At 36.4% G+C, this 12,782-nt stretch overlaps 1 protein-coding gene across 1 annotated transcript; it reads left to right on the top strand.

Annotated features, from left to right (window-relative positions):
• Positions 1–3,696: 3,696 nt before the first annotated feature.
• LOC117685529 (uncharacterized) lies at positions 3,697–7,182 on the top strand. The gene is made up of 4 exons (XM_066079228.1): positions 3,697–3,732; positions 4,843–5,119; positions 5,237–5,287; positions 5,675–7,182. Exons 1-4 carry the CDS (start codon positions 3,697–3,699, stop codon positions 6,100–6,102), a joined length of 792 nt encoding a protein of 263 aa, XP_065935300.1. The 3' UTR covers positions 6,103–7,182.
• Positions 7,183–12,782: the final 5,600 nt, after the last annotated feature.

Below are 12,782 nucleotides of genomic sequence, written 5' to 3'. Positions count from 1 at the left end.
ACAGAGGTAGAACCATTCCTCAACCCTTTACAGTAAGTAAACTATCGTTATACTTTTTACAAAGTTTTGAGATTCTCTAGGTCTTTTTGTTATCAGGAAACTTAAAGACAACAGAGATAGTACATGTACAATATCACAAGCTTGAACACCTTTACAGAACTAGAGCGTTGTAAACGCGACCCTTTTAGCCGAGGTTCTGTTATCTCCTTTCGACAACTTGTCTTCTAAAAAGTTTATGATAATTTTCATTTGATCGACGTCTACTGTCACTCTGGCCAGGAGGGTTTTTAACACGTTTACTTGTTCTAGCAAGACATCCTCCTGGGTTTTTTCCTTCATCCTTTTTTCCAATTTTTGAATCTTGTCCTGGTTTGTTTGCCTGTTAATGAAACAGAATCAACTTTAGTTACAGAATGTCACATTGAATTTATTGATATGCCCCATTTGGTGATAATTGATTTGCGAGTTGTAATAACACACATCTTTTATAACAAAGAGTTTAGCAAAAGTAATGCGATCACATTTTTTAGAACCGTTTTGTAAAGAATTAACATCGATGGTAACCAATAAGACGGTAATGTAAATAATGTGTTTAAACATTTATTACCTTAAAGTAGTCAGAATAGAGTCTTCGGCCTGACTAATGGTACGTGTCACTGGCGTAACGGCACTACATGAATCCAGGGCCGGCGAGTAGCTGGCAACTGGTGAAAAGGTGTCGCTCTCTGGTGTAGGACTTAGAGGTCTAAAGAGATCGAGAGAGAGAGAGAGCGTGAAAGACACTAACTTTTTAATATGGTTAAAAACTAAATTATCTAACTTATTTAAATATGCTTTTTTTTAAAGTCCAAATTTGTAATTTTTTTTTATAAAAATCATTCTGCTAATAGTTTAGAAATTAAACAATATGAAAATGTAATGACTAAAGATTCTTTTTAAAAAAAAAAAAAGTTATTAAATACACATATAACACCTTTTGGTACATTACGCGTTGCACAAGAATCCAATTTTTACCTTTTTAATGACTCATTTTTCGTGCCAAATGTGCTCAATGTGGAATGGTAGTCTGGAGATGGAGGGGGTGGAGTACAGCTTTAGTAAAAGAGTGAGAAAAAAAATGTGAAAATAAGATACATACACACTTACGGTTTTTTCTTTTATATTTTTAATTTTATTTTATTATCATTAAAAGGTGTAATGATGCAAAATTGATTGGAAAATTTAAATTGGTTCTAAAATCATTTCAATTCTAAAATTTAAAGTAGAATTGTTTCGGTTTGCATTCACTTGTTCTAAAAGCAGTTATTTTTACTTTTGGGGTAGGAGTGGAAGGCCTTTACACACTTTCTGAGTTCAATTAAAACCATATAAAACCAAGCCGAAGAAAGATAACTCTAACAAAAGCTGTTGAACTCATCCCTTTGGCAGGACTTCTAACTCCAACTCCTCCCCCATCTTTAACCACATTTCTTCAAACTCATTGAATGAGTTTGCTGAGTTTGTGGCGTCCCTGTAAAAAAAAAATACAGTAATAGAGAAAATAAACAAAGGTGTTACACCCTACCATGTTTTATATTACTTTCGTACAAAATGTTAGGCGTTTAAATAATAATGCATAAAATAGCCTTAAAATTTGTAATAATGAAATGAACGAATCTATGCCTACTCAGTTTATAACTTGTGAAATACCGTTTACTTTGTTATGTTTCGTTTTAAAATTGTGAAAAGAAATTTTTATTCTTAAACTCTTAAGCTTTACAATTAATGAACTTGTAAAAAATGAATCAAGTTTCGAAAAAAAAAATTAAGGAATTATTTTTTTTTTAAAAAAGGAATATTTTTACTTACAGAAATTCAAGGAATGCTTCTGCCATATTGTCCGATAGTTTGTCAATGATGATAATTCAGTTTTTAACAACCCCTTATTTATACTTTACCAAAACTGTGAACGTGGCATTAGGCACTTTAGAAAATTTGAATTAGATAATTAACCGCGATTTTAAAAAAAAAATTAGGGTGGGAAAGCCCAAGAGCCAGCTGCTGAGGGTGGGAACAGTGTCAAAATTCCAATTTAAAAACACCGCTCTATATCATGACATACTTGCGTGGTTAGATGCGCAAAAGTAGACTAACACGACCTGACCTCGTTTTACTGAGTAGATGTAAATTTATTCAATCTCTATATCTATCTAAAATGTTTCATCTCACACATGCGTGACGATGGTGCAATTAACGTATCCCGACCTGACCTAATATTAGTACTTTTATTAACGGACAATGCGTCCTTTACTAATTTGTTCAGTAATATTCTAACTTTAAATGAAATTGCAATTAGTAGTTTGATCAAATAAAGGGATGAGATAAGATACTGTGGATTGATCTAAATCTACCTTTTAACCGTTTAAAAAAAATCACCTAACAATTATTTTTTCATTTAAATAAGGGAATGAAGACAAGTACTTTAAACCAGTATTCATAACGTGTATATATAAGTACAAAGTATGTTGTGTAAGGCCACATCATATGCTCATTTGCGGTTGGAAATGAAATAGTGAAAATATGTACATAAATATTGCAATACTTACTACGGTCTTATAATATTTCTCATGATTGCATTTGTAGTGTACAATGATATATGCATAATTCGATAGAAATTGTTATTTATACGAATCAACCATATACACTCTGTACCATCAAAAATGTTTTTCGAGCCAATTATTGCAACCTGGTATGCGGGTTCTGATAACGTCTTTATTCTGATCAAAAGGGGGTTTTAAAGACCGATCTACCGTGAAACGACACATTTATTTTACAACATGGTCTAATTTTACAGCCTCTGATATAATATACTAGCCTCTTTTTTAAAACTTGTAATGTTGAGATAACGTTAACCTCAAAGAAAAATAAAAGTTGTGTGCATTCAAAGTTCTTTTCATTTATTAATGTATCACTTATTGTAAAACCTGGCCGAGTCTTTATTTCTGTCCGGAATTACTTTTTCATATTCTATACCATTATTTTTGTTTGTTTGTTTGTTAACTATTGTGTTCACATATACAATGGGACTATTACCATTAAAACAACAGACATTGCATGTATAATGCAAAGCATCAATCATTCATCGAGTCAATTTTTAATCATGTGACGAGTATTATCAAACTGCACGTGCAGATTTTTCAGTTTAGATCACTTTCCAGTTTAAAGTTGTTTTCATAGATTTAGAACAATATATATGGGTCTGTTTGGCTAATTTAAAAACAACTTAATCTAATTACTAATCTTAGTCACTCTAACATTTCTGTCATCCAGTTTAAAAAAGTGGCGCCACTCTCTAAATGATCTGTATTGTCGCGCCCTCATGTTAGAGCTGTATTGTCGCGCCCTCATGTTAGAGTATAATTTACCAAATAAGGTTACATTTTGATCACATGATAATGATCCGGGTACGAATCTCGTGCAATTTTCGCGGCATTGGAGAAATCAAGGCGTGAGAATGAAGAAGATCGCGATCATTGTCTGGTTATTTCCATTAAGTATAGTTTGCGGAACCGTTTTACCATGTCCTCCGTGTACAGGAGTGCACGGGATGTACATTTGTACAGATTCGACTACATGCGTGCGATTAATAAAGGATGAACTCGAGCCTGCAAGGAAAATCCGTTTGTTCACATGTGCTGTTACTGTTAGGGTTCACGGATGGGGCGACGAACGACTGCCTTTAATAACGGACAGGCAAGGAAAAATCTGCCATCGTGAGTATATATTTTTGTTTTAATATCAACCCCTCTTACTTCATCTTATTTGATCCGCTAAGGTGCTTTTACTAATGAATTGCAAAAGTTGGAAGGCACCGTGGGAAAGACTAATCACGTGACTAAAGTAGACCCAATAGAAAGGATTGAAATTTTACTATGGAATGTGGGGGTCATCTCATAAGTCGCTTGAATTTCGTTTTTTAATATATTATATATATATTTCCGGTAATTCAGTGATTTAGTTTGTAGAATGTTCTATAATGTCCTCTGGACCCGGTTTAACGATAGAATGCGTTCCTTGTTTTTACAATGTAGCAAAGTGGTGCATTTACTATGAACAATCGAGAGAGTTCCGAATGTAAACATGAAGCGAGAAAAAAAGCTGGGGAAATTTGTTTTGAATTTTCGTCTTTATTTTGATTAAACTTTAGGTTTAAATACTTACGCAGCCCCAAAAAGGTTTGCTATGATTAATTTATAAGTTATTTTCAGTGAAAATCCGGTGGTCTGCAATTTGTTTGCTACGGTGGTATTCTAACTGTGGTGAGGGCTTGTCCCTAGACACATTAGATTATTCTAACTAGATTAATACTAGATTAATACCAGATTTTACAATGTTTCTTCACAGAACCCCAGGTCTCTATGTGGGGGTCATCTCATAAGTCGCTTGAATTTCGTTTTTTAATATATTATATATATATTTCCGGTAATTCGGTGATTTAGTTTGTAGAATGTTCTATAATGTCCTCTGGACCCGGTTTAACGATAGAATGCGTTCCTTGTTTTTACAATGTAGCAAAGTGGTGCATTTACTATGAACAATCGAGAGAGTTCCGAATGTAAACATGAAGCGAGAAAAAAAGCTGGGGAAATTTGTTTTGAATTTTCGTCTTTATTTTGATTAAACTTTAGGTTTAAATACTTACGCAGCCCCAAAAAGGTTTGCTATGATTAATTTATAAGTTATTTTCAGTGAAAATCCGGTGGTCTGCAATTTGTTTGCTACGGTGGTATTCTAACTGTGGTGAGGGCTTGTCCCTAGACACATTAGATTATTCTAACTAGATTAATACTAGATTAATACCAGATTTTACAATGTTTCTTCACAGAACCCCAGGTCTCTACTACTACAACTGGGACCCGTACAACTCCAACAGAGACCCGTACAACTCCAACAGGGACCCGTACAACTCCAACAGAGACCCGTACAACTCCAACAGGGACCCGTACAACTCCAACAGGGACCCGTACAACTCCAACAGGGACCCGTACAACTCCAACAGGGACCCGTACAACTCCAACAACTGGGACCCATACAATTTTCTCGAGAACCAAGAATCGTTCATCCAACCTCTCTTTTAAGGGTTAGTGTTTCATTTATAATGTACGTATATTAAAGTTTAAAAAAAAAAAAAAAAAGACTTTTAAAAAAAAAAAAAAAGATACCATGGTATTCATATAATTATTTGTTTTTGCATTAGAATCCCATGGTAGCGAAGATGATGAGATATTTGACGTACCCTCAGCAACAGGTCAGCATATAATAGTTCTTTTGTGTAATAATGTAGGAATTTGTACTTTGATAGGTATATTTATTTCCATCAAAGATACAATTAAAATCTAAAACGAACAAAACGTCATTTAGAAAATGAAAATTTAAAAGACGGAAAATCCATAAATCATCTGAACAGGAAGAAAAGCTATTACTTCTACTTCAGACAATGATTATGATTCCATATTTGATGTCTCAGAGATTTAATTGGGAGATAAATTTAAAAAAAAAAGTTTAGATTTGTTATGCCTTGAGAAAATGTTAAGTTGATCAAGTACACACACTATGTATATCATCATTATGAATCGTTGTTTGAATAATTTCTGTATTTGTTCATTTATTTTAAAATCTATTTGTGATTTCTTAGGGTTTTTAGCCTGGGCTATCACCTGCACCTTAGCCATCATCCTTATAATTTTGAAAAAATACCTGGTAAAGACCTTTCACCCATGCAATCAGTGTAATGTAGAGTCCCAACCACTACCAGACACCCAGCCAACTTCCGCAGACACCCAGGCAACTGCCGCAGACACCCAGGCAACTTCCGCAGACACCCAGGCAACTTCCGCAACTTCCGCAGACACCCAGCCAACTTCCGCAGACACCCAGCCAAGTGTCGCAATCCCAACCATTAACACACCATCACATTCCATTGCAACCCCATCATCATCATTTTATGACACCCCTCTGCAGTCAGCTACACTCTCAACACCGTCCTCGACAACTGTACTTGTAAGTCCACCAGCGAAAAACACAAGATCAAAGGCAAAGGGCAAAGTTTTATTTAAGTTGTAAGCTAAAAGGAAATTAAAGTGATTTCCCATGCAAGATAGAATTAGAGAATTAATGTTTAAGATAGTTTCAGTGTTCTTTTTTTCAGAGATACATGTAGGGGTCGAGTTTTGTTTTTGGTGTGTTATTCTTTTGAAAAAAAAAAGTATTGATCAAGAGAGAGAGATGTAAAAAAAATTAATAAATATTTAATGACAGATGATACAAACAAAATTTTCAACCTCTTTCATTTTTTGACACTAAAGAGTTCCATAAGTAAATATATAAGTTGACACCTGTTTTGTATTTTAGGAGAAAAAAAAATATAAAATTTCGTAAATTTGAAGTTAAGGGGATGAAATATCCCTGTGCAATTTATTTTTACATACTAATGACATGATAAAAAACTCTTTTGCAGATAAAAATTGTGTTCGTATCATCTGTCCTTAAGTTGTAAATTACTGGTTTTTTTCTATGTATGGGAACATTACAGAACTGACGTTTAAGATGCTGCATGTGGTTGTTTTTTGCTTAGAGATTTTCAGAGAAATGAGGACGAGTTTAATTTCTGTGAGTGAGTTAGTTTTTTCTTTGGACAAACAGAGAGAGAAAAAGGGGTGTTTACGTTGTAAATTAAACAGATGTCATTTTGCATGTAAGACCAAATTTACAGAAAATGATGTTAAGATAGTTCAAGTGGAGGTTTTTTTTTTGTTTTGCTAAGAAAATTTTCAGAGAAAATGAGGTTGAGTTTTATGTCAGTAAGTGGGATATTTTTAATTTTATTTTTTGGCCCAGAGCCTTTTTTTTTTATTCAGTTATGCCATAAAAAGTATTATTCAGTACATGAAAAGTATTTATGTACTTGTATATCACTATATGATATTTCTTGTCTTTTTTTGTGTGATTTTAAATCAATGTTCATTGTGGTATTTGATGATTTAATCAATATTTGTAATATGTAATCGAAGCTGTGATTATCGTTTTTTTTTTGCCTTTCATAGATAATGTTTGGTATTGATTAACATTTTGACAAGTATTTTATTGATTACTCAGATGATTTTTATACATGCTTTATTTTTTTAACATTGGTTGAGATTAAACTGGTGCTTTGTATACATGCCTTTTTTTCCATTGGTTGAGATTATACCTTTGTTGTTACTGAATTATGATTTTTTTCGGGTTGTATTTTATTATTGTTGTTAGCAAATTACAATTAAAGTTTTTAAAAGTTGATAGTTTCTGTGTTATTGTTTTATCATAAAGGAATGCTGAATAATTAAAAGTAACAAGTAGTAAGTGATTGGAATACAGGATAAAAAAGCAATCAGAGATCCATAAAAATAATAAAAATTATTTATGAAATAATGAAAGTTTATAGTAAACAGTATGTATGTACATATTGTTTTTGATTAATTTTTTTAACATCATTTTCATGGATAAGATTATATAAAAAAGGTTTTAAATTGGAATACAGATTAAAAAGCAATCAGAGATCCCTGAAAATGATAAATAATGAAACTATTTATGAACTTATGAAAATTTATAGTAAACAGTATGTATGTACATATTGTTTTTGATTAATTTTTTTTAAGAATCATTTTCATGGGTAAGATTATTATAAAAAAAAAGTTTTAATTTTTTTGTGTGTGTGTAATTTAGAGAATGGCGGCTGGTAGTTTGTTAAAAGAAATCTTGGACTCATTGGAGGATCCAGATGTTGTTCAGCTATTTGCCGCAGCGAATGGTTTAGTCGGTGATGCTGAGGTCGAGGACCGATTAAGAGAACTCCATTGGGAAAAACACATCGAAGACTTATGGCAGGAGGTTCTTTCCGAGATGGAATCCCCTGCTAAAAAAAGTCGACCTACCCTCGCTGATGACGATCAGCCTTCAACGAGTGTACAGCTTGGGGCAGGTGAGGAGAGCTCCGATTCTGAGGACACATCAACTAAACCTTACTATATTTGGAAGAGGGATACCAGAACTTTTATGAAACATTGGGTACGCGACACAACATTCAAAGTCAAATTTAACGAACAGTGGCGGGGTAAGAAATTAATAGATATACAAAACAATTTGCACGACATGTTTGAAGATCTGTTGCTGCAGGCCAGAGGGCACGATGCGGATATAGGACGGGTGGTCATCAGTCACCCGAGTCTCAACAATGCAATAGTCGTCCCGCTACAATCCTGGGAAACTCTGAATGCAGATGTTGCAATGTCAGAAATCGTCAAAGTACTGAATTCGAACGAAAGCTTACCCATAGACGAAAGCCTTTTGGTCACCATAGGGTCCATCGATTTGCCCAAAGGAGGAGGTAACCCTAGAAAACTACCCATCACTTCTCTTTTCGGACCCAAAAATAGCATAGAAAGAAAAAAATCACTTTTTCATGTACAAAACGATAACAATTTATGCATGGCTATTTCCATTGGTCTGTGTTTTCTTAAAACGTGTAAAAAAGTAGATGCGGATACCTGGTCACAATTAGTAAAGAATGATTCCAACGAAGAGATGTTAGATAACGTTCTCAAACACCGTACTGTATCCAAGGCTTATTATGACAACGTCCTGAAAACGTCGAGAAAAAAAAGCAAACCGAGTTGGCGATGTGGCTGTGTCAAAGAGCAGGGGTGCCCACCGACAGATATTTAGGTCTAAATGACATCGAACCTTTCGAAACCTTACTTGATGTCTCTACCAATGTCGTGTCCTCTAGAGTAGGAAACAAGTTCGTCAGGGTGACGAAGGACCAGGAAAAGCCCCGTCTTTATCTATATCACATCGACTCGGAAAACGAAAAACACTGGCACGGGATTGCCAGCATACAAGGGTTTTTCAAAGCGTCATACTTTTGCCATACCTGTTTAAAACCGTATAAAGATAAATCGAAACATTCTTGTGCCACTTCTTGTGAGGTATGTTTACGCAACAACTGTCCGGAAACGGATGTCCAAATGGGCTGTCGTTCCTGTGGCCGAGTTTGTCGATCTCTAGCGTGTTTCAAAAGCCATAAAGAAAAACGAACAGTCAAAAATGAGAGTTATCCCCCTGCCTGCGACCTGTTTTACCAGTGTACAAAGTGTAGAGTCGTTATGAAACGTGTGAAGCGTTCCCCCGAGTTACACGTTTGCGAAGAATGGCAGTGCCCTAACTGCCAAGAATATCAAATTGGAGAACATAATTGTTACCAGAAACCGTTTGGATCTGACATCGAAAAGCGAAACAAGAAATTCTTCTTTTACGATTTTGAGACACGGCAAGATGACGTGTTTCAGTGTGAGGCGGGATACAGTCCGTCTCGTGTCAGATGTCGACATTGCGTTAAAGAGCCACGTCAGTGCGTCAACTGTAAACTATGTCAGAACTGCCGTGATCCTTCCTGTGGTTTAATGCAACACAAAGTTAACTTTGCAGTGCTACAGAGCACTTGTCATCAATGCGAAAAGGAGGAATTGGTAGAGGGTGCCACCTGCAGTCATTGCGGAACACGATGTGGAAGTTGCTCTAGGACACTCAAAGGAGAATACGTTTCACCGCCATGTCAAGACACGTGTGGAAAAAGGGAACTGGTGTTTTCCGGGGACTACACCGCCGAACTTTTTTGCGCTTACGTCACCAGTAAGCACTGCAAAGACTCGATTTTAATTGCACACAATGCAAAAAGTTTTGACTTGTACCCCGTTTTAGAAGTTCTCATCGACCGACACTCCATTCGACCAAGCAAAATCATATACAATGGTTCCAAAATTATGTACATGCACATAGCCCAAAAACTGAATTTAACCTTTATGGATTCTCTCAATTTTCTTCCCATGAAATTAGCTAAAATACCAGAAGCGTTTGGTCTACAAGAACTCTGCAAAGGGTACTTTCCTCATTTATTCAACACCAAAGCTCATCAAAATTACGTGGGCCCGTATCCAGACTTGCAGTACTACGGATACCAATTCCTGTCGACAGAAGAGCGAAAGAAACTAGAAGACTGGCATGCAACGAAAAAAGACGAGACGTTTCATTTTCGAGAAGAAATGTTGCAATACTGCCGCTCGGACGTCGATATATTGCGACGGGGCTGTCTCGAATTTAGAAAGTTAATGATCGACGTGGCGACCATCGAAGAAAACGTTGCACAAGCAGACGGAACGTTAAAAACACAAACTACTTATGGAGTCGACCCTTTCGATTACGTCACCATCGCAAGTGTATGCATGGGCATTTTTAAGTCTTTATTTTTGAAAGGCAAGGAAAAAATACAAATAACCAAAGACGGGGACACGAAATGGTACGACATCGAACATTTAAGAGGACTGCAAGTGGTCAACGTCGAGGAATCATGGGTCTCCCTAGTCGACCTTCAAAATGACGAGAACGTGCAAATAGGCAAACGACAGTTCGAGAGTCCCATAGCTGTCGTGCCTTCTCAAGGGTATACGAAACGTGATAACTACAGTAAAGTTTCGATTCAATGGTTAGAGTGGTTAATGGAAAAAAGCCGTCAGCGGGGAAACTCCATTCATATTTCACACGCTCTTAACGGAGGTGAATTTCAGATACCAGGCACCAATTACAGATGTGACGGATTTGTCCCCTCTTCAACCGGAAAAGGAACAGTTTACGAATTTTATGGTAAGTCCATAAACCTATATACATGTATCTTTAACATTTACCCCCTCTCCCCCTCAATTGAAGGGGGGGGGGGAGGGGCGGCGGCGGCGGCGTACCGAGTGTTGACCATAAAAATACGTTTACTGTTTTCTCTCATTTTTTTTTTAAAAATAGGTTGTGTGTTCCACGGTTGTCCGTCTTGTTACGCCGAAGATCGTCATCATCTCAGACATCCTTCCACCAATCAGACGATCCAGGAATTATATGAAATGACGAAGAAGAGAGAACGAGAGCTCAAGGATCTAGGATACAAAGTCGTCTTTATTTGGGAACATCAATTTAAATATCAACTGGAAAAGAATGCGGTCTTACAGCAGTTCGTGTCGACATTGGATATACAGGACAGATTGGACCCGCGTGATAGTTTTTTTGGCGGTCGAACTAATGCCATAAAATTGCACTACAAGGCGGCGGAAGACGAAACCATTCAGTACTACGACTTTACCAGTCTTTATCCATGGACAAACAAATATTGTCGATATCCCGTTGGACATCCTACCATCGTCACGGACAATTTTCAGGACATCTCTCAGTATTTTGGACTTGCTAAAATTAAAATTTTACCTCCCAGAAAACTCTATCACCCCGTGCTTCCTTACAGTTCTAATGGAAAATTGAAGTTTCCCTTGTGTAGAACTTGTGCGGACAATGAAAATCAGAACGATTGCACGTGTTCCCTAGAGGAAAGGGCCATCACAGGCACGTGGTGTACTCCTGAAATTCAAATGGCATTGTCTAAAGGGTACACAATCTTGAATATCTACGAAGTCTATCACTTTGCCGAGTCAGCCATGTACAACGCCGAATCGTGTGAGGGGGGATTGTTTACTCAGTACGTCAACATGTTCTTAAAAATCAAACAGGAGGCGTCGGGATTTCCAGATGATTGTAAAACGGAAGAGGCAAAACGTAAATACATCGAGGATTACAAAGAAAAAGAGGGCATAGATTTAGAATACGATAAAATCATGCTGAATCCAGGGTTGCGATGTTTAGCCAAACTCTGTTTGAATAGCTTCTGGGGCAAATTTGGTCAGAGGTTGGGCATGCAACAGTCCACGTTTATTCACGAAACGGAGGCCGATAAATTTTTTCAAATGCTTTCTGATCCGACCAAAATCCCCCACAATTTCCACATCGTCTCAAAAGACATTCTTCATTTAGAATGGAGCAACAATCCTTTATTTACTCAATTCGATAACAAAACCAATATCTTTCTGGCATCGTTTACCACTATGTGGGCTCGACTGAAATTGTACAGTGTTCTCGATCAATTAAATGAAAACGTATTGTATTTCGATACAGACAGTGTCATCTTTAAGACGAAACGGTCGGACGATTTGGGTTACCTTCCCATAGGCAATTACTTAGGAGAATTAACGAACGAGATCCGCCCCAAAGACGGCTACATTGTTGAATTTGTCTCGGGGGGTCCAAAGAACTATGCCTATCGCACATCGTCTGGCAAAGAAGAATGTAAAGTTCGAGGATTTACATTGAACTGGGCCAACTCGAAATTAATCAATTTCGAGGCCATAAAATCCATCATCTGTACGTCACCCGAAAGTAAAATCGAGATCGTCAATCCTTGTAAAATTTCGAGGGACAGTAGAAAGAGAAAACTGCTCAACAGAGTCGAAACAAAAAACTATAAAATGGTTTATACCAAACGTAGAATTCTACCCAATTTAGACACATTGCCATTTGGTTTTTAAAAATTAACGATAACGCTAAAATGTATATTTGTACATCATTTTTATTGAATTTCGTTCACAAGTCATGTAAAAAAAATGGGTTTTTTTATATTCATTTAATAAATGTCAATATGTCAGCCAAGGAATGTTTTTGTTCTTCTTTTTGCGTCTACCATCAGATATTCCGGGAGGTCTGCCAATAGTTTGCTTCTTGCTGACAAAACCCCCTCCTGCTTGTAACATGTTGTTTTAATCTTCTTTATCGCCCATACGTTCCTTTGGGAAATCCGGAGTATTTTGAGTCTCTGTAGAGGACAGTTGTTTGGCATGCTGGCC

Source organism: Magallana gigas, chromosome 1 (genome assembly GCF_963853765.1).
Source record: "Magallana gigas chromosome 1, xbMagGiga1.1, whole genome shotgun sequence".
NCBI classification, from domain to species: domain Eukaryota; kingdom Metazoa; phylum Mollusca; class Bivalvia; order Ostreida; family Ostreidae; genus Magallana; species Magallana gigas.
The sequence above is the reverse complement of the archived record's forward strand: the minus strand, read 5'-3'. Positions and strand labels throughout refer to the sequence as shown.